The 22,064-nt window shown below is 40.7% G+C and overlaps 4 protein-coding genes across 4 annotated transcripts; 2 read left to right on the top strand and 2 right to left on the bottom strand.

The window, feature by feature from the left end:
• Positions 1-917: 917 nt before the first annotated feature.
• On the bottom strand, positions 918-3,172 carry smim20 (small integral membrane protein 20). The gene is made up of 3 exons (XM_022204423.2): positions 2,971-3,172; positions 1,492-1,548; positions 918-1,153 (listed from the first exon to the last, which is right to left on the bottom strand). The coding sequence occupies exons 1-3, from the start codon at positions 3,077-3,079 to the stop codon at positions 1,110-1,112; spliced, it is 210 nt and encodes a 69-aa protein (XP_022060115.1). The 5' UTR covers positions 3,080-3,172; the 3' UTR covers positions 918-1,109.
• man2b2 (mannosidase, alpha, class 2B, member 2) lies at positions 3,167-10,937 on the top strand. The gene is made up of 19 exons (XM_022204422.2): positions 3,167-3,442; positions 3,522-3,668; positions 4,446-4,551; positions 4,633-4,805; positions 4,942-5,057; positions 5,213-5,390; positions 5,592-5,790; positions 5,881-6,071; positions 6,734-6,899; positions 7,159-7,298; positions 7,588-7,865; positions 7,993-8,184; positions 8,267-8,510; positions 8,612-8,722; positions 8,792-8,984; positions 9,835-9,981; positions 10,103-10,215; positions 10,324-10,441; positions 10,622-10,937. Exons 1-19 carry the CDS (start codon positions 3,305-3,307, stop codon positions 10,723-10,725), a joined length of 3,054 nt encoding a protein of 1,017 aa, XP_022060114.1. The 5' UTR covers positions 3,167-3,304; the 3' UTR covers positions 10,726-10,937.
• Positions 10,938-12,063: 1,126 nt separating this feature from the next.
• si:dkey-19b23.7 (uncharacterized) lies at positions 12,064-17,227 on the top strand. Its single transcript, XM_022204420.2, has 8 exons — positions 12,064-12,312; positions 12,621-12,692; positions 12,773-12,844; positions 13,771-13,970; positions 14,434-14,497; positions 14,626-14,791; positions 15,010-15,207; positions 15,370-17,227. Exons 1-8 carry the CDS (start codon positions 12,298-12,300, stop codon positions 15,480-15,482), a joined length of 900 nt encoding a protein of 299 aa, XP_022060112.2. The 5' UTR covers positions 12,064-12,297; the 3' UTR covers positions 15,483-17,227.
• si:dkey-19b23.8 (low density lipoprotein receptor adapter protein 1) lies at positions 16,078-21,062 on the bottom strand. The gene is made up of 3 exons (XM_022204421.2): positions 20,762-21,062; positions 18,306-19,040; positions 16,078-17,810 (listed from the first exon to the last, which is right to left on the bottom strand). Exons 1-3 carry the CDS (start codon positions 20,775-20,777, stop codon positions 17,725-17,727), a joined length of 837 nt encoding a protein of 278 aa, XP_022060113.1. The 5' UTR covers positions 20,778-21,062; the 3' UTR covers positions 16,078-17,724.
• Positions 21,063-22,064: the final 1,002 nt, after the last annotated feature.

Below are 22,064 nucleotides of genomic sequence, written 5' to 3'. Positions count from 1 at the left end.
AGTTTTGCTGGCAACGGGCCTCACGTACGGTCCTAAAAGCCCGAAAGTACAGGCTACATCGAGGACTGTGAAAGATTTAAGGGCAACTTTAAAAATGCACCATCTCTGAAGTACCATAAACACATGCTTTAGTTCTTTCTTAATCTATCTTTCTTCCAAAAGGACTTTGATGGACCGAACTCTGAAAAGGGGTGCTGGTCAATGTCAGGAAACCACAAAAGTACAGGGGAAAAAAAAATTTGTAGTTTTGGAATTCTCTGCTTTTACAGCACCCATGGACTCGTAAAGGGAGTCTGGATCGCATCGGGTAGGATTTTGAACAAGATGACCATGGAGCTCTGCCCCATACTTTCAGCCTATGGGCACAACACAGCCACAGTCACATGCCATTTAAACAGCCGAGCAGCAGTTAAACCCCGTGTCTGTGACAGAGAAATGATAATACAGAGTGATGTGTCCTGGAATAACTCTGTCTCTACTGTTTCCATTTTGGAAGATGATATCGCACATTACTGGACACTGTCCCTCATCTGCTGAACCAATTTTATGACTCGCACATCAACTAAATCAAAATAAAATGTCAAAAAAGATTCTCTTGAATGAGATGGGTAAACAAAGCACTGTATTTTTAAAAAAAAAAAAAATTCCTACAGGCTTCATACCAGAGCAAGGCTTTTGGAAATAGAAAAGTTTTCCAAAATATCTCAAATGCACAAACAACATTACACAGTGCAGTGCCTTTTCTAGCAGTAGATAGGCATGGGGCGCCCCCATGTGGACAATAGATGATCAGCATGTCAATCTATTTTATAATCTGGGAAATTTGGTTAGGTAAACTAGGGGTAGAATAAAATACTCCTTATGTCCCTCTTATTTGTAACTAACCATTCTGCATTTAAACAATATATTAAAACATCTTTACATTTTTAATTACATCTTTGAACTTTATTTAAGAGGCTAGGTATCACTCAACAATCAAAATAAACATATCTTGAACTCATTCATTCACACACTCATCAACCACTCATCAAAAAAATACGGTCTCCAGTCAAAGTCTTCATATCAACATCAGTGTTTGGGATCAGTGCAGGGTTTGTCGTCACTGGTCATCATTTATCAGCAGGCTTGAAAGGATCAGACCATATCTTCACACCTTCAGACAAAACAGAAATCAACTGTGTCAGCATCTGTATGCAAAACTTAAATTACAGTAATTACAATTTATAAGCAACCATCATAGGGTATATAATGTACCTGTTGTGCAGACAAAAACATAGCAATACTATAACAAAGTGAAAGCAGATCACCTTGTTTTTCAACTGAAAGGAAACATTTAAATGCCCTGATTCACATAACAAGTATTTCACTCAGGTATTGTGGTTTTCTATGGCCTGCAGCAGTAACACATCAGCATGTCTGTACAATAAGGACATCATATTTTTTTAGAGTTATTAAACATGTCTCCAACTCAAATCTAGTAGGTGTTCTTACCCACAGGCTGTACATCTGCCTGGTTGATTCCAGCCCGGTTAACCTTTTGGACCTGTCCTACCAAGAACAGAACAATAGAAGGTATTGGTTAAATATATGAGGATTTTAGCTGCCAAACTCACTGTCATGAACAAGACACTGCAGCTGGTAATTATCAGTCTTTATTGCTCTCTTTCATCAGCCTGGGAAGAAGCACTGGAAGAAACTGATAATAACAGTTTACTGTATCGTGTGACTATAGCTTTCCATCTTCCTGGCCAGGGTTGGCTTGGGCTGCAAAGACTGTTCAATAAGTGGAGTGGCTCAGATAGGCATATGTTGAAGAAGGGCTGAACAATTTGGAAAAAAATATGTCATCGCAATTTCAAAGTCTTGCTTAAGTTCACTGAATGAGAGATTCAAAACATGATCTACCAGACGAGACATCATAAAAAGCTTGACAGTGACACGAGAAGGATGGCATACATTTTGAAACCCACTGACACAACAGTTTATACCCTGGGTAAGACGTATGTGCTGCAAAATATATGAGGTGTGGCAAATTAACAATGAGACTGGGTGTACATTAGTTAAACTGTAGTGTGCATGCCTAAAACACCTATTATTGATCCATGGGTAAGCACAAACCACCCCTGAAACTTTCTATCTGCTCAAATTAAATACAATTAAGTTACAGTCGTGATTTTATAGCCACAGCTTCTGTATCCTAAATTACAATTTTTACTAATTGCGTTGTTTCTAAATTCAATTTGAAATCAACTTAAATGGACTGTTCAGGTCTACTTGAAGCCACATCTTCATGATTTTTTCTGGCCTCATCCCATATTTGTCTTAGTTGGTTTAACTAGTGCATATTAGTGTAGTTTATGAACGTTGGTGATTTTTGCCTTTTCTCCTTAGGAAGTGCCCTGAAAAGATTTGGATAGTCTGGGTACATCCTCAGTTAAGTTAGTCTAAATTTACCACAATCAGTCAACCATTAGATGCCAACTATTAAATTAATCGTGTACTATGTGATAATTGACCAATCTATAAATAAAGTCAAAAAATGTATATGCCAATATTTTCTGGTTTCTTAACTCCTGTATGACACTAAACTCAATATCTTCTGGACAAAACAAGACTCTGGACCACATAATTTTGATAAACGCCGATGGCCTTTTTATTTTATTTTTTTACTATTTATAAACCAAATAAGTACAGATTAAACAACAGTGGGACTGACCCTTTGGTGCATCCATGGTGCTAACAATAAACAAAGGTTAGCTAACTAAACCAGCAAACAATGCACTGACTGAGCCACGTATTTTCCACGTATTCTCAAATGAATTACGATAATATTTGGTGTACTTTTTGACTTGTACGAAATAACTAGCATGATGCTAATATGTTTACATGTAACAACACACAAACTGACACCTAGCTGGACATTGTAAACTGACTGTGCCTCCAAGTGAAGGAAAGCTGTGGGCTACTTACTGTATTCGTCTCCATGCGTCAGAGGGTAGAAGAAGATGGGGTAAAACGCAGCGGCCACGGCCGTAACGAAGCCTCCAAAGACCAACGCTATTCTCGTGTTTCTAGACATTTCGCTGCCGCATCGGAGGAAACACTCTCACCTCCAAATGTACACAGTGTTTAAAACGATCATTTCCGGTGTAAAGGTCACCGACAAACGCGCTCACAAAAATCAAGCACAGCCGGTTTGGTCGGTCCGAGCTTCCGTACTGGATGACAGTCACATGCAGTCACATGCTCCAGGACAACAACAACAAGGAAGTCTGGGAGAAATGTTTGAAAGTTGAGAGTTAAAATGAGGAGATTTGTCGCGGTTATCGTGTTTATTTTTTGCTGCCTCCTCTTGTATGGGGCGAGAGGGGAAGACAAGCCCATTCAAACATTTGTAATCCCCCACAGCCACATGGATGTAGGCTGGGTGTACACCATTCAGGTAGGACCACAGCTACAAGTTAAGTCATGCTCAATATATGTGTTCTTTATTCTAAATAATAAGAGTTCATTTTCCATAGGAGAGTATGCACGCCTATGCATCCAATGTGTACACCAGTGTGACTGAGGAGCTGTCAAAGGCTAAAGACCGCAGGTTCATTGCTGTGGAGCAGGAGTTCTTTCGACTGTGGTGGGATACTGTAGCCTCAGATTCCCATAAGAAGCAAGTAAGAACACATGATGATGGTCAAATGATCAACATTATACTGACACTGAATAATGCAAGATACTCTCAATAAATCACTTTCAAAGATGTATTCTCTGAAAGGTCCTATATGGTCAAAATCATTTTTTTTTACCATTCCTTAGCTAGATGCCCTCCCAGCTTTACAAGGCAGTTAGAATTTTATATTGTTTCAGAGTAGAACTCACCTCAAAATCATCTGAGCCACGAGCAGATCACGAGAAAAAGTTCTGCTGCTGGCTGCAAGACTGAACACAAGAAGTGTTCATGCACTTAATGCATCTGAGAAATTGAAGTCACAGTAGATTGCTTGTATCTTTAGTCCATTGTCCTCATGACAATCCAAACAAATCTTAGTGTTGAGCAGCTAATGTGGCTAATGTCACTATTAGCTTTCATCATGTACGCGCAAATCAGAGCTCTGTGGAAATTGCAATGCTAAAGGACAATCAGAGATGGTGGAAACATTAAAACATATTCGAGACAAATAAACAAGGACTGGGTGACCTTTTATACTTCAACACAGGATTGTCACCCCTTGGCATCTGTTTGCTTCTCTCCTGCTCTCTGTGCTCACATATGCTGCATTTTAATACAGCTGCAAAAAAAGGTAGAGGGCGAAAAATGAGGTTACACAGTCATGGTGAAAGAGGCACAATATGAACCCTTTAAAATGATACTGCCTTTTTATGCTTTTAATGGGCAGTTACTTGTTCTTTCTGTGAAAACGACACTGATCTTTGTGTAAATGCTTCTCTAGGTACGACAGCTGGTGAAAGAAGGTCGACTTGAGTTCATCATTGGAGGACAAGTGATGCATGACGAGGCTGTGACTGACCTTGACGATGAGATCTTACAGATGACTGGTAGTGCATCTTTTCTGATCGTTTATTCCTGAGTAGCAGCGATGACTTGGGTAGTAATCCAGACCTTACCTGCTGTTCCAGAGGGCCATGGTTTCTTGTACGAGACATTTGGGGTGCGTCCTCAGTTCTCCTGGCATGTAGATCCATTTGGAGCTTCTGCCACCACACCGGTCCTGTTCGCCCTATCTGGGTTCAACGCACACCTCATCTCGCGCATCGACTACGACCTTAAAGACAGCATGCAGAAAAACAAGGTGTCAGTTCATACCTCAGTAATACTACTACTGTGATGAGCACTACTGCTTTGCATGAATAAGGAGGCGTTCTTTTACAGCTGTTTATACACATTCTAATAGTCTCCTCATGCTGTTCATCTGTTCTTTAAAACAGAAACTACAGTTTGTATGGCGAGGCTCTCCTTCTTTGAAAGCGCAGCAAGAAATCTTCACTCACACGATGGACCAGTTCAGTTACTGCACTCCATCCCACCTGCCTTTCTCCAACAGGTAGCTTCATATTTACACTCTCTACTGCTTTATGTAGGGTTCAAGAAGAACGTACGTTTACCGAATTGGTACAAGACCTCACGCTGGATATTAAAATAAACTGCCATTTCTACTCGAGTAGACTGTCATTAAAACATGCTGTTCTTACGTATCAGGTCTGGTTTCTATTGGAATGGAGTTGCCTTGTTCCCGGACCCACCAAAAGATGGAGTCTATCCCAACATGAGCCTGCCAGTCACCAAGGAGACAGTACAAGCCTACGCCAGAACCATGGTGGGGAACATCAAGCAGAGGGCTGCATGGTTTAGGACTAATCATGTGCTTTGGCCATGGGTGAGTAAATAAACATGTCATACTTCCCTTTTGAGTCAAATCCAGTTGAGTAATTTTATTTCTGGTTGTGCTTTGGAACAAATGTGGGAGGTAGTTTTATGGAATGGATTTGCTTTTGAGATGCACATTTTCAGGTCCTGGTCGGGGCAAATTGCATTGAATTCTATTGCTTGAAATGTTAATTCAGGGACTGTTTTTCAGGGCTGCGACAAACAGTTCTACAACTCATCAGTGCAATTTAACAACATGGATCCTCTAATGAAGTACATCAACCAGAACAGCAAAGAGTTTGGGGTAACAGTTCAGTATGCCACTCTAAGTGAATATTTTCAAGCCATCTACAAATCAAATCTTGCCTGGGAGGTTCGTGGGACTGAAGATTTCCTGCCATATTCAGTTGGTGAGAAATCGACATCCTAACACAAACATTTATAACATTAATAATAATTATCATCTTAATCTACATTTGCAAATGTGCTCTGTTTCCTAGATACCAACCAGGCAATGACGGGGTTTTATGCCTCCAGAAATGTCCTGAAAGGAGTGGCGCGACAGGCCAGCTCCAAGCTGCATGCAGCGGAGACTCTGTTCACTCGCTACCGAATCAGCTTCCCGGATGGACCTGTGGCTAAAGACTGGGCCCTGGACAAACTCCGATCTCTACGCTGGGCTGTGTCTGAGGTAATCCTCCAATATCTTCAACTTCTTCATCTGAAAAGTAATAAAACAGAGCAAATGAAGTAAAAACAAGTATAAATATCTATGAAGAACAGATGAGGTGAAACTGCCAAAAACAGATAAGATTTAATGCAACCCTAAAACCTACTAGCTGGTTTGAAAAGAAGGTTACCTTTAAAAAAAATCCCCAAAACTACAAAAATTATTTGTGCCAGAAACTGTAAAAACAGAAGGAGCATGGTCCATCAGCTACTCAGCTGTGACATGTCGTTCCATTGCAAAACATGACCAAATTTAAGTTTATACTCGTGACATTTCTTCAGAGTCACTTTATTCAACATGTCTTATTTTAACATTTGTTTGCAAAATTGTTGGCAAATAAATAATTGAAAAATCTAGCATTCCTCAGCTCAACTTTGGAGTCATTAGGTAATCTGCCACTACCAACAGTCATGTGACAAATGTTCAGAAACCTTTTGGATGAACGGGGTTGAACTGCAGGCTGTGTTTATACAGAGCAGATAGGAAACAAGTATGGAAACAAATGAAATAAGTAAAACATAAAAAGAAATATAGTAACCCACAAACTGCTTGAGGTTTGGAGGGTTAAAAGCTAATGCATTTTTATTTTGATGCAAACTAGCATTTGGTTTGTGTTTGTTTAGGTCCAGCACCACGATGGCATCACTGGCACCGAGTCTCCCAAGGTGGCAGACATGTATTTACAGCATCTCTTGCAGGCTATGATGGGAGTGGAGGAGCTTCTAGCTGCACTCTTTCTGCTTCCTCATAACCTTCCCAGCAGCCTTGACATGCGTTACCACATAAAAGGTATGAATTAGAATGCTAATATTGATGCAATGCTGCCCCTCAAATCACAGACTATCATTTCTATATACATGTGTGTGGAATTAATGAATGAGACACAACTTTTGTGTCTCAAATGTGCCTCACACTTGAATATTTTTGAACAACTTGCCCACTGTGTCCAGTCTGTATGCTAAGCTAGGCTAATTACTGCCTAACTCCAGCTACATATGCAATGACAGTCTTCTCTCATAACTCTTAAAATGTGATTTCTTCATGCCAGGTGATGATCATGAGGCTCTGGAGCAACATGTCATCATTTACAACCCTTTAGCATGGAACATCACCACTATCGTCAACATAACCGTAGCGTTCCCAAATACAGCCATTTTTGATGATAATGGACAGCCTGTCCCTGCACAGGTAGGTTTCATCTATTTGATCACAAATGACAAACTGTTTGACAACTGCTAAGTTTAAATCTGGCACAAGGTTAATGAACAATGCTAAAAATGCATCTGCAAGTAGAGAAAAGACAGTAATATCAGTGTCTACCTTAAGTTTGCAAACATAGATCCTGACTCTTGAGTAAATAGATCAGTTAAAAGGTTATCAGATGTCCTTTCTGCTGAACTAACAAATTTATATCTGTTTCCGTTTCATGTGAATTAGTATTTCATGCATGGAATATTACCTTGCTTCTCTGTTTTAGATCCAACATTCAGCCCAATCCAATGCGACCTATGACCTTTTCATCATGGTGGAACTTGGAGGCCTTCAGTACAGAGAATACCTGATCAAGTTCTCCGAGGAGCCATGTTTTAAAACTTTTAAGTGTGCCCACACTTATGAAGCTAAAGGGGTTTTGTTTGAGAGACGCAGTGTGAAGGACTGGGTGAAAACAGGGAGGCGGCTTCTACCTGTTCTGAATGAATGTTACAAGCTCATGTTTGACGAGGACACCAATCTTATGCACAGCATCACGTATCTGTAAGGTTTTAGGCATCCTTAATTTGAACACCACTATACTGTACTGTTGTTTCCTATATGTTCTATATCTCATTGTGTGGATCATAAAAAATGGCATTTTCTCTCATTTTTTTCTTACCATTGATAGTGAAGATAAAAGGGAAGTAAAGCTAAGTCAGGATTTCTGGGAATACGACGCCAATGGGGATGTAAAAGCCGGGCCCATCTCTGATAACTACTTCTTTAGTGCTAATGGTTCAGCCGTGCGGGCCTACAAGGCAGTGGAAATGGAAATTATCCCTGGAAAGATCGTTACTGAGATCAGGCAATACTTCTACAGGTGGGTAAAAGCAAACTGTTGTTTTGCTTTATGTGTCTATCCCGGAAATTTGTACTTACATCTGACATGTTCCATTTTCCAGAGAGCAAAGCGATAAAGACTACGCCTACTCAATCACCACCCGTGTGCCAGAATGCTTCGGGGCCAAAGTGGTATGTCATCGGCTGGAGCAGACCTACTCGCTGGGCCCGCTACTTCTCAACACAGAGGTTGTCCTCAGAACCAGCTCCTCTTTGAACAACAACAAGACCCTGTACACAGACGACAACGGCTACCAGATGATGAAGAGGACTTTCAGGAAATTTGCTAATAACACTCTAGCAAGAGTAGGTCCTTGGATAAACTGGGCTCTTGGGATTTAAATGAAAATGTATTGCTATCACTAAAATGGTGGAACATGTTGGATAAACTATGTATAATTTTGCAGAACTATTTCCCCATGGTTCGGACAGCCTACCTTGAAGATGACCTCAGCAGACTGGTTCTCCACAGCGACAGAGCTCACGGTGCGTCCAGCCAAGCCAACGGACAACTAGAGGTACAAAAAAACACACAAATACATTGACTTAGCATATTTTACAAAGACACACCTTAACATTCACCACAGGTCATGCTTCATCGGCGTCTTTGGAATAACTTGCCCTGGAACCTCGGCTACAATCTGACCCTGAATGACAGCTCGGTTGTAAGTCCCACCCTGTGGATGATGCTGGGCTCCATAAGGACCACCTCCAGGCTGTACCAAAGGGAGGCAATAGAGCTGCAGCACAGACCTGTCATCATGCCTATAGACCAGCCCCGTAAGTGCTTCATTTTTAGCCAACGGAAAAATATTAACCCTCGTGTCATCCTGTGGGTCAAAATTGACCCTTTATGAAGTTTGAAAATGTGGAAAAAAAATTATATTTTCACTGTGAAACTTCTGATGTCAGAAGTTTCATCAATCTTTGAACATTTTTTGGTGGAAAAAAGAAATGTTAAAAATGTTTCTTAAGAACATTCACAAAAAAAAAATCGACCAAAATCCAGCGAAATTCGCTGGATTTTGGTCGATTTTTTTTGTGAATGTTCTTAAGGAAAATACTAGAAGTTTTACTGATATAAGTGTAATCATTTTAGATATTTTTTAGGATTTTTTGGAAGATTTGTACTCACTTTCTGAAAATATTTACAAGAATTTTCTTGCCAAATTGAGAGGATTTTTTAAAAATAAAACTTTTATGGGAAACTTTTATGGAATTATTGGAATTTTCTTCCTGAAGGTTTTGCAATTTTTCAGAAGTTTGAGGAAATTTTTTTGCAAAATTTTTGGATTTTTTTCAGACAAGGAAACAATATTTTTTGGTGCCCGTAAACGAAGACAACAGGAGGGTTAAAACTCTTTTAGGAGTTGTAAATTTGTTGAACCAGCAATGGCAAAAACATGAAAAGGAGTCACATTATAATTGCTAGAAGCTGCATATGCATGAATGTAAAATGAATATGCAAGGTATAAAAGTAATGTCTTATACTTCGAAGTCACCATCTTCATCTGTTCAACATTTACTAAAAAGGCAGCGTATAAACACTCTTGGCTTTTGAACACTCATGCCACCATATAACAGCTGTATCTTTTGTATTAGTTGCAAAATTTCCCAATTGTATTCTCAGAGAAGCCCTGGCAGAAGAAGGAGCCCCAAAGTAGTTCTCCAGTGCCTTCAGTCGTTCTGCCGCCCAACCTCCACTTGCTCAGCCTCAGTATCCCAGGATGGAACTACAGCTCTAATCACGATGTTCACCTCAGCCACATACATTCAGGTTCGCTCTGAAAGATAATGTTCACACTCAGCTCTTGGTAATTTTTCACAGGGAATTTTGAATTCTACTTCTTGTGCATGGGATTCAGTTGTGTAATTTGTTTCTTGAATGGCATGTGCAGGTAAGGATTTGCACTCGGAGCCAGACTATGATCGGGTCCTGTTAAGAATCATGCATCTGTTTGAGGAGGGAGAAGACCCTGAGCTTTCAAAGCCAGTCACTATAAACTTAAAGGTATTGATAAGAAATTACAGTTAATTTTGACATATTTGTTTTACAGCTTGAATTTTTTGTTTTTTTAAATAGAAATCACATGTTCATTTTAATTTTCAATGTCAACAGGAGGCTCTGCGGGGCGTTGGGGAAATGAGAGTGCTGGAGGAGCGTTCACTCACAGGAACCTGGAATATCACCAGTCTGCAGAGGTGGAAGTGGAAAACTGCAGATAACCTAGAAACAGGTGAGAAAACAACAAAGCAAACACTATTAATTCTGATGTCTTCTGATTTTGTGCAATCACGGTAATGCTACGTGTCACTTTTTAGTGAATGGCATGCTTTAGACTTGCAGTTGTAAACATATTAGGCAAATTGACAGCTTCGTCTTTTCACCCATTCTTTTGCTTCTTCTCCTATTTTAGTGAATGAACGGTGCCGGAGGTGTCACGATGAAGAGTTCACTGTGACTATCTCTCCCAAAGAGATCAGGACCTTCTTTGTTCACTTCAGCTCCGGAAACTCTTAGACTGAACTGTCCTTTCTCTTCTGTGAAGACTGCCAATCTTTAGACAAAATATGACCGTGGTTTTAAAGATCTGATCCTGTGCTATACTGTTAATTGATGCTGTTTTTGCACATGTGGTTGATTTGTGACGAAGCGCGAATGTGTTGATTGAAGTGTAAACTTCGCGAATCTCCGCTGACTCTAACAGAATAAAGTGATTACATTTGTCAAAATCTTTGTGTCAAATGTCTCTTTTCACTCTCATTTGCAAACAAATATAAAGTTGGTAATGTCTATGACTGGGAGTACAGATGACATATCCAAAAGTGATGATAGTTCCTTTAACCCTCGTGTCGTCCTGCGGGTCAAAACTGACCCGTTTTAAAGTTTGAAAATGTGGAGAGAAAAAAATCCACATTTTTCACATTTTGGGGAAATCTTTGAACATTTTTTGGTGGAAAAACAAAATGTTAAAAATATTTCTTAAGACCATTCACACAAAAAATCGACCAAAATCCAGCGAATTTCGCTGGAGCTTAATTTCTATTATTATTATTATTACTATTATTTGTTGTTTTTTTTAGACAGCTTTTTTAGACAGTTTTGCTTTTTTTGTCAACCAAAATCCAGCGAATTTCGCTGGATTTTGGTTGATTTTTTTTTGTGAATGTTCTTAAAGAAAATACTAGAAGACTTACTGATTTATACATAATCACTTTAGATATTTTTAGGATTTTTTGGAATATTTTTACTCTTTTTTTAAAAAAATATTTCCAAGAATTTTCTTGCCAAATTTGGGGAATTTTCTTTTAAATAAATCTTTTAAGGGAAACTTTTAAGGAATTATTGGAATTTTCTTCCTGAAAGTTTTGCAAATTTACAGAAATTTGGGGATTTTTTTTTTCAGACAAGGAAACAATATTTTTTGGTGCCTGTAAATGAGGACAACTGGAGGGTTAAGAGAAAATTACACAAATTGAACATTTAAGTCTCCTTAACCAAGTCCAAGCAGACCTTTCTTAAAATCAGTTTCCTACTTGTCCTGCAACCACAGAATAGATTTTAGACCAGACTACAGTGACAAAGAGTGGAATTAAAGCAAACAGTATCCACATTTCATTTTTGTGTACATAATGTGAAAATAATGCATCCAACTCACACGATTTACATGTTCAGTTTTAGAACAGAATCCAAAAAATGAAGCTAAAGGCAGCAGATGATTAGTTTATCTTAGTACAACAACAACCAGTAAATTAATATTTTTTAATCTAGATATAATTTATTATATCATTTACAGCCCAAAACACAAGAACAGGGTATCATCGCTTGTTTGGAAAGCTACATCTAGACTGCAGTCTGCCGACATGGCCACTAGAGGCTTCACATCCACATGAACTTCATGCTGCAGCCGACAGAGAATAAACCAAAAGGCAACACCCGACGAGACCAAACCCTGCTGTTCATCACCGCAGCACTTCACCGGAAAATCACGGTAACCAGTAGAATATACGGTTTTAATGTTGGCATGTAGCAGCTCATAACACGCCATGATCACCTGTGAGGGAAACGACACCGTCTGCAATTTGGTAAAAGATGAGCAATGCTAGTGTAAGTGCTGCTTCTTTGTGAGTTAAGATCGAAACCGACGTCTTCAGAGAAACCTGATGCATTTTTGTTGCATGTAATGTGATGTTTGCTCTCAATCTTTGCTATGATCCTGTTTTTATATCATTTATTATAACGAATGGAGTCTTTATTATCAATGGATGCTGTAAGGAGGCGTTGCATGTGTTGCTAGGATATTAGACTGGGAGGATGCTGATGGGTTCAGTTCCCTAAGGTGCTGCAGGATATTATTAGGTGCTGTCATTTTTCTTGCTTTGTAGATTATTAATATATTTCATCTCTATGTGTAGAAACGAGAGAGGGAGCAGAAGAGGAAACTGCAGCACTTTCTGAGTGATCTGGCTTTACTTGGATCACTGCAGGTTTGACAGCACATGCAATGCATGAAATGTCAAACACAGCTCCCTAAAGTATCCTTCTGAAAACATTGTTTCCCCTGCAGGGTTTTAAATACTTCCAGCCCTGGCTAAGAGGGAAAGAGGAGCTGCTGCTGACAGTCGTCAATGAAGATCTGGTCAGTTTCTGTCTACAAAATGTGTGATTACGCGTATAAAACAGACACAAGTCTCCACAGATGTCAAAATAATGGAATAATTCCTACCATTCATCACAAAAATGTAGCAGCAGAAAGACATGTTGAACAGATTTTTAACCTGTGAGACTATCCTCAAAAGTCAGAGTATGGAATAAATATCATGTCATTCTCTGTTCTTATTGTCTGTTCTCTACTGTAGCTTTCCTTGTCTGTGTAGATTCTCAGTCTTCAAGTTAATTGCAATCCTAAGAGCTTCAGTAGAAGACAACTGGATCTGTTTCTTGTTCTTGAAGATGTTTAGCCTCTCTTTCAAAGAGTTCCCACAAATCTAACTGACTGATCCCAGGTATATACTGTCATCCCCGAATCACATTGCAGCTCAAGACTCATGTGATTTAAAGTGCAAATGGTTGTAAAACTGCTGGTGAGGGATGACTCAAGGTGTTGATAGTGGTAAAACTCTCTGGGACACTCATTTGAATGTTCACCTTTTGGACTAACAAGACAGACAGTACAAAAGAGGATTGGAGGAAGCCATTTGTGTTAGACTGAAACAGCCATCACTAAATAGAGGAGGCAGCCTACAGCACCACTTATCAGTTACTTATAATGGGTTCCTGAGATTCATCCCCACACAGTTTCACCACACTTAACACCTTTAGTCATCCCTCACCTGGCAGTTTCATAGCCTTTCACATCTAAATTAGGTGAACCTTGGATTGACTTGGTTCATTAGCCATGTCATTAGGGGGTGACATCATAGTCCTGGTCCTTGGATGAGAGGTAAAATGCTTTCCAGAAACAAACGGAGGTCCACTTGTCATCTGCTGCAGCTCTTAGGACTTGTCTGTTTATTTCCAATCAGTAGCTGCTACAATCACCTCCTCTTGTGTCCCACCTTGCAGGGTTGGCGTTCCCCAGGCTTCGTGGTGTCCCGAGCCTCCTCCTTCTCTTCCACCAGCAGCTGCAACAGCAGCGATGTCTCCCCCAGCAGCAGCTCTCCCAGCCTGGCCAGCCGGAGCAGCTCCCCCCTGCCTGGGGAGCCTCAGGGCCCACAAGACTCCCAGTCACACACACATGCCAAGACACAGCCACGGATTGCCAGGTGATCAATGCAGCTGAAAATAGAAACATGGATGCGTTTCAGGGGTGGTTTGTGATGCTTGTGACATCTTAGAATTTGCAATGTTTCTTTGTATTTGTGATATGTTTAAATCTGAAACAACAGGCTTAAATAGTTGCATATTGATTGGCATTAAATCGTACATCACATCCTGTCAGTGCTGAACAAAACAGCAGCTAAAGGCTTTCACTGATGCAGGTAGTGAAGTCAAAGTAGCCTTTCATTACACTGTTTGTATGTTTAAACCAGTGAACAAGACGTCACCGTAGAGCTGACAACTGATTTGATTCTCTGCTTGCCGGGTAAATACTTTATGTGAATGTCTGTGTATAAACCTACTGACTTCTGGCAGCTCTTTATCTGTCCTGAATGAATGTATACAGATAAGAAAGTAAATGTAGCTGCTTGCACACTTACATTGGTTGATTTCTTTCTGTATTCACAGGGAGCCCAGCAGTGAGGAACATCTGCTCCCAGCATCTCCTAGTGAAAGAGAGATAGCAGTACCTGTGAGTAGCTGTAACCAACCAGCCCACATTCTTTAAAGTGTTGGACACATTGTCAGAAAGCCATCTTTGCTCTTCTATCATTAACTTGCTCTCTCAGTCACATTAAAGTCCACTTTATCCTTAAACAGGAGGTGAACTGCACTTTGTTTTTATTGGCCGGATATGTCAAGTACGGACGCCCGTACGCCTGGATACGCTCCAATCATGAGCGCCTGGTCAACATCGGCGGCACCGATTCGATGGTCAAGGACACGCCCATGAAACTCAAGTCCATCGCAGACTGGCAAACACGAGGTATGGAAACAATGTGTGGAATCCTAACAGGAGAAAGTTATTGTTTGAGTGCACAGATTCAATAATTACAACATTTTCCATGAGCTTAATCAGATGCAGATGTCTGTGCTCGAGTTTGCAGAGCTTAGTGTGGATTTGGTTGGTGGAAAAAATCTTCATGTGCTTTAGATATAAAATTACTTGCATAAACAAAATTCTTCTGTGCCTTTTTTTTGTAGGTATTCGTGTGTGGGATATTGTCAGTGAGCTGGTGTGCCTGTGCACTGTTCCTTCTCCCACCAACCCCTTCGCCTTGGACATGCGTTACATCAAAAGTCTTCCCCTTCCTGACCGCTTCCTCATCACAGGAGCGCTTCTCAACTTCCTGGAGATGTATGTGATTTACGGCAACCGGGATGAGTTGCACTACGACAAAGGTGGGAAATTGTGGATTTCTGCAGGACAGTAAATCACTGTTTTATTAATACATGGACATTCACGTTAAAGCCAGCAGGGGATGCTGTTTAGCTACATTATGAAAACATCAGCCTGACAGCCTGGAAGTTTGTGTTTTTGATGGTTCAATTCTCTCCTTTCAGTGGCAGAAGAGGTGAAGCCTCTGAGGCGTCTCCATGTTCAGTCCCTGCTGGAGTTACAGCAGCTCAGAGAGAGCTCCGGGTCCACAGTGCAGGACTCTGCCAGAGAAGGGTGACTGCAAATGTTGGTATATGGATGGGCCACTTTTACTGCCATCTCACCAGGTTCAAATGTGTGAAATCTCACCTGGAGGACTTCCTCCAGAAGGATGCAGTTTTGAATTTGATTTGTGTAGCTACGTGTTTTATGGTTTGTTGCAGGAAAAGTGACTCATTGTGTTAATGTAATGCGTGAACTCTGGAGATTGCTGCATGCGCACTGTGCAAATTTACTCATTTCAAAGCTGCAGTATCCAGATGGAGCTCATTCTGCATCTGCTCTACGGCTGGAAGGTAGTCACGTGTATCTGACTTTTTGAAATGTGAAAACACTGGAGAAATGACCCTGGGAAACGAGTCACATGACAGATTAAAAATCCCAGGACCTCTCTGAATATCTTGCCCTGCCACCTCTAGACCCTTCAATCGCTCCCTCTCCCACACACACACACAAAGACAAGAATTTTGTTTTCTCCTGGCCAAATATAACATTTTCAAACTTGAGCATGGAAGCAGAGTCATCAATCAGGGTCAAAGTTGCACAAGCTAAATCTGGTCAAATATTTGTCAGAACAGCAGTATGAGAACAACATGTACAGACAAACAAATAAATGCTGTTTTAAAAGTTTTAATATTTCATAAAATACATATTTAAATATGTACAATGATATAAAACAGTACATTGATAAAAATACACCTTAAAGCAGGCATGAACCCCTTAACTGAGATGAGGGCTGTGCCATTTGTAATTGAAAAGATACACTTGGAACAAAAACTTAAAATTCACAAAAAAACAAAAACATAGAGGCACATCAGTCAAAAAACCCTGACACCTTTCCTGTTAAAAAAAGGTGACAGTTCTAGCTTAGTCTCGGTCAGAAAACACTAAATGAGAAGTTAACGGTAGCTTCAAGGCATACCACTAATCCTGAAGTCTCTCATTTGTAAACCTTAATATAGAAATCACCATCATGAGAGCGTGTTATGCAATGCAGCACTTATCAATGCCTAGAACCATCACTTTAAATGGACTTAAGCAGCCAGGGCACCTTTTATGGCTTTGGTGATGTGAATAAAAGCAGAGGACTCAAGAGTTAAAAGCACTCTGTCGCAATTACTGACTAGGCTGCTCAACATGCAAAGTCATGGATGGACATGAAGAGGAATTTGGGGCTTTTAAGAAGATTCCCGATCTCAAATCCCCACCCCCACCCCCAATTGGAATGCAGGTGCATGGTTGCGCATTCCTCACACAGGCTCCACATGGGAACACTGTGTTCCCAGTGTTCAGACACACACACAAACAAAAACCCGCAAGTCATGGCAGAGTTTGTTTTTCCACATAAATGCAAAGAACCTCGCTGATGACTGTTGGGATCAGCTTTTTTTGTAGGAGGTTGCTGTGTAAGTGGAGGGTTTTTTTGACCCTGTAAGTTCTGCTGGGGTCTGTTTTTATTTAATGATGCAGGTACTGCGCCTGTAATACATTTCATGGAAACCAAGGACCTCTTTAAAAAAAAGTTTGTGATTTCTTCAATGGAACTGTAAGATTATTTAATATAGGACTGATTTAAACATGCTCAAAATGTACCAACTCTACTTTTGTATTATGTGCCGGAATTTTCCATCCATTTTAAATTTGTACATCTAATTCCAAGGTAGAGAACACAAGCTTGCTTATGCCACGGGGTTTTAAAAAAATAAATAAATCATGACCTGTCACAAATGTCAGTTAAATAAAAAAAAAATCTAACTAAAAAAATCCAGACTCTTCTAGTCTTTTTCCCCAGTTTTGCCTGCGGAATATTTGGCCAACAGACAGTACTGTCGTTAGTGTCTTTCCAACAGAACAAATTCTTTGGTGGCTTCAGCATCAAGCAGAGTACAAACAAGCCAACCAAAAAGAGACATGGACTTGCCCCAATCTAGTCCTCAAATGGCCTTGTGTCCAGTCAGTCACAAGTCCACACACATCAGCTGACATGTGAACAAAGGGAGCTGTCAATAGCATTTTGTGCCGTGTCTGGACGTGACTCTTGAAAAAGTCAAGAAACAATTTTGCGGCATCAAAAACCTTCAAGTCCACCGATTATGGCAGCATCCTCTCACTAGCAGTCCTCATACATCCAAATATGGACTTCCCACTTTCCTCCCCTTTCTTATGCCTTATAATCAGTCCCTCCCTCAGTTCTTTCAGAGCCATCACCCTTGAAGTTGTCATCAGGTTAATGTGGTCCCACATTGAAGTGTTAGTGGGCTTCAGTTCCAGGTGTCAGAGGCAGATCCTCTCATGGTGATGGTTCTGAGGGGGCTGCGAGATACAGAGCCTCTCTTCTTCCAGCGAACTGTAAAGAAAAGATGTAAGAAGAGACGTGAGCTTAGCAGCTGCCACTGAAAAGTGAAGACAGGCTGGGGTTTAAAAGTTAATTAAAATAGTGCGAGTAAATTTGTCAGCATTTACTCTAAAAGGACCTAGTGAGGCTCTTCTCTTATTTCCACTTACAACAACTATTGGTTTTCATTACCTTCACTGATTGGGCACAAGATCAGCACCAAAATGATCATTCTAACCAGCTGCAATATGACTAATAGAGGACAGCAAAATAAGGACTATGAATCAGAGGACTTCTAAACCTCTAAAGGGCACTCTGGAACTACAGCATCCTGTTTACCTTTTGGCAACCTACTCTGCGTGATGAAGCCAAAACAGATCAGAGTATGACTTATGATTCTCAAACATGTATTTTTGGCAATAGATATGACATTTTGGGGATAAATGGCACCCCAACAAGGCTAGATGTGGCGGTGGGCTTGATATATAATTTGTATTGATATTTCACCTTTTCCCAGACTGGCAGGCAGCGTTGAGCTCTTTGTGTTAGCATGAGAGTTGGACGATTCTTCAACACGTTTTCCTTTCACCTCTCCGGATGCAAGCGTGGCTGAGCCGTCCTGCTGCCAGTCGCTCAGCGCCCGTTGGAAGGAATGTGCCAGGCAAGCCGTCATGTCTCGTGCCCGCTCTGCCCGACTGCACCAGAACACCCGACACTGCAGTTGCTGGCCATGATGTTTACAGATGTACAAGAAGACATTGGGTCGGTTGACGTCTGCGGCACAGTACGCAATGTCCTGCAGGTACGTCTTCGTGAGCTGCCGTCCTGTGCTCAGTTCCTTAACCTCGACGTATCTGGGGCGCACCACAAGAGCGTGATCTTTGCTCAGCTTCTTTCCATTAGCGATACCTTCTAGCAAATGAGTAATAGCGTCCTGGGCCTGCTCTCGATCCAGAGAGAAGATTTTTTCCGTGCCCAGGTAGTGGACTTTAAATAGAGGATCGCCATGGGACAAAGACTCTGTTCGGTCACGGCGGAAGCGACGCCGCAATGCAGCAGGAGAGTTCTTCAGGGTCTGCATGAGGTGGAATGTGCTGAGGGACATTGTGTGCTTCAGGCTGGGTTTGGAGGGAACGTTGGTTGAAGTGTGACTCCCCGTGGTTGGCTGGTTCTCCTTAGAGCCTCTCCCAATCTTCCACCTTTCTTCTATAAATGGAGCGTAGTTGCATCCACTGCTTTTATCTGAAATTAGGCAGAAAACAGTGACGTCAGCAGATCAACTTCAAAGATGCATGAAGAATCAAGTAAGACAGATGCTTAAGTTCTGTTCAGAGCTAAATAAGGTGAAAGAGAGGCTACATCTTGGAAATGGACTGTTATCACACGAATGTTTTCCTTAAATATTAAGTAACTTTCACTGAGTACAAGGTTTGTGAAGTCTAAAGCAGTCGCTCCTTGGAAAAAAACATGCATGTCAGTACAACTTGTACGCAGAGTGGAAAAACAAAAGGCCACCAGACCGGATTGGTTACAAAAGTGACGCATTCAGTGTGAAATATTCATTCACCACAGACAGCAGCCTTTAAATATTTACAGGCAGGTTTGGCTTGGACATAGTCCTCAAACCAGTCAACCCTGAAGAGATACACATATACACTGAGAACTGGAGAAGTGCCAAAATAAAAGGGAGATTTCACACTAAAGTGGCACACATCCTTCTTCCCAAACGTCATGTATTACAAACAACCCTCAGAACACCAGATTATGAATTATAAAGGCTTCTGTGACCTTGTTAACTCAAGCATTATGCAACCACATCTAGCCTCCCATTGTCTCCCATCCTACAAACCCGCAGAACCGCCTGTTCTCCATTGTGTTACTCCTTATATTTTTTCCTCTTTCCCCTTTTCTTGGCTATTCTTTCAACATCCTAGCTCCCTCCTCAGAAGTGAGTTGCAGAGAGAACCACCAACTGTTCTAAGGTGGCGTCCATTGTTAGTCAAACCCCTGTGCAGGAAACAGCTTTACATCCCCCCCCCCTTTTCTGAAATATTTCTCCTACAAACAATGGCATGCTTTAGCGAGTGTGTCACATCACAGAAGAGATACAAGTTGACCCACAGCCTAGGTTGACTCCAATCATGTACACTTGCATGTGTGGGTCACAAACATGCTCAACATTTTTTGGTTGAAAATACATGTACACTCACAGATACAAAGTTTGCATGAATCGAAGGCTACTAACGTGCTGGCTTTCCCTGCCACTGGACACAGAGATTAAATCTATCAGAATTAAAATTTTCATCAAAGTGAGACCGAAAGTGTAACAAAAGTAACTAAATGTAATCTGAATGAATAGCTCTCCTATTTTGTGGCATGTGGAAAGAGCTGTCACATGGAAACAGTTCATCCTGTTCAGAGCCTTGGGAAGTGGACAGAACATTTATTTTTCCCTTATATTTTAGTGCTATAAAACAGCTAGACATGATGATATATTCATAATATGTGGCTAAATAAAAACACACTCAACATATAAAGGCAAATAAGTTATACTAGGGGCCAATTCTTGATTCAATATATCTACTCTTATGGTATTGCTGCAGTAAAGTAAAACGCAAGTGATGGAGCAATAGTAAGTATTTAATTCATATCGCAAGTTGTTTACTTCAACGCCGAATTAACAACCAATGTCTAGTGATAAGGTAAAACTGATCAAAAAAGATACGTAGTGCGACATAAAATATCAGAAAAAGTCAACTTAAAAATTCTAGATTTTACGACGACGTTTTGCGAGGGGCGAAGTGTTCCGTTCGACAACACTTCGTGGCAAAAAAAAAAAAAACTGCTGTAAACTGGCACAAACCTTTAACATTTCACAGTATACATAGAGAGGAATACACAGTTATAGCAAAGTAACGTTTTGTTTTAAAAACAGTAAAGCTAAAGTCCAACAGTAAACTCACCTGGCCACAGTTTCATGCAAACGACGTCTTCGTGCACCTCAGGTGAACCGTAGCGTCCTGTGATGTTTGAACCGCACCGAGCAGGTGGACCTAACCTGCACGTTCACATAAAACTACTCGACTGTGAGTGAAGATAAACGTTAAACCGAACTATTGGCGTGGACAAACTTCTCTACGTTGCTCCTCTCTCGGTTGTGTGCTCGGGGCTCCGCGGTGAGACGGTTAACGAACAGACGGAGTCTCGCTCTGCTGTCCTTTCTCTGCTTGTTTGAGTTGAGTGAATCACGAAGCTCGAGGGACGAGCGTTTTAAACAGCGCAGGCGCGGCCTCGTCACACACGTGGACGAGCACTTGCGTCTGATCAGTGAGGAGGCTGGTTTCAGTGAGAGCAGAGGGAGGGCTGCAGGGTGAAAGTGTTGATTTACCACACATCAGGGATTTACAGGACATGGCAGGATGGGCAACAATTGAACAATCTTTGTTCTCTTACTGGCATTAAGGCTTTAAGCAAGATTTATGACACAGCATGCTTCTTATGTACATATTTACATACATATCACAGGTTTATTAGTTTTCTCTCCACATAGCTTTAAGATTGGAAAAATCCTTGTGTAACACCAGTGTTGGAAAGCAATTAGGTACATTGATAGAAGAACTGTATTCAGCTATAAATTGGGGATACTTTACTTAAAATCATAGGCATAGATTTTGGTTGAGTTGTAGGGAATATGTTAGTTTTTACAACACATGCATTTGTCCCCCAAAAATAAAAGCACAGAAGAACCAGTAGATTCTAACATTACTAACGGACACAACACCGCAGGAGTTTACAGGCCGTTTCAATGTCTTTAGGGAATTTTTTAAAAGTACTGCTTTTCAAGTCTTGGTTTAACCCAGATAAACCCAAAAAGGACAAGCGCCATTTTTGTCCTCTCTCCTCATTGAGTAGCAGTCTTCTAATCTCAAATATCACAATCAGCCATGTAAAATTCACCATCTCGGGTAACAAAACAGGCGCCCATTGTTCTATTTCCTGTGCGCTCACAGAACTAAAGTTTAGTCCACTGAATGCCATTTGTCCTTATTTTGGTGGACTTCTCAGATTTAGCCAATTAAGAGGTTGCTTTCCTCGAGTTCCTGCAGTGGAAAGTCACCTCATGCTTAGGTGAAGGCATCATCTACTTCTATTGTGAATAATGTAATTAGATCATTCTAGACTCTAAGACATATTTAACTCCATCTGAATTTAGTTTTTGCTTTTGTGTAAATAAAGACTTTTCCAGCATAATTTGATTCAGAAAAG

The sequence above is a fragment of the Acanthochromis polyacanthus genome, chromosome 23 (genome assembly GCF_021347895.1).
Source record: "Acanthochromis polyacanthus isolate Apoly-LR-REF ecotype Palm Island chromosome 23, KAUST_Apoly_ChrSc, whole genome shotgun sequence".
Taxonomy (NCBI): Eukaryota; Metazoa; Chordata; class Actinopteri; family Pomacentridae; genus Acanthochromis; species Acanthochromis polyacanthus.
Note: the sequence above shows the minus strand (reverse complement) of the source record. Positions and strands in the feature narration are given on the sequence as shown.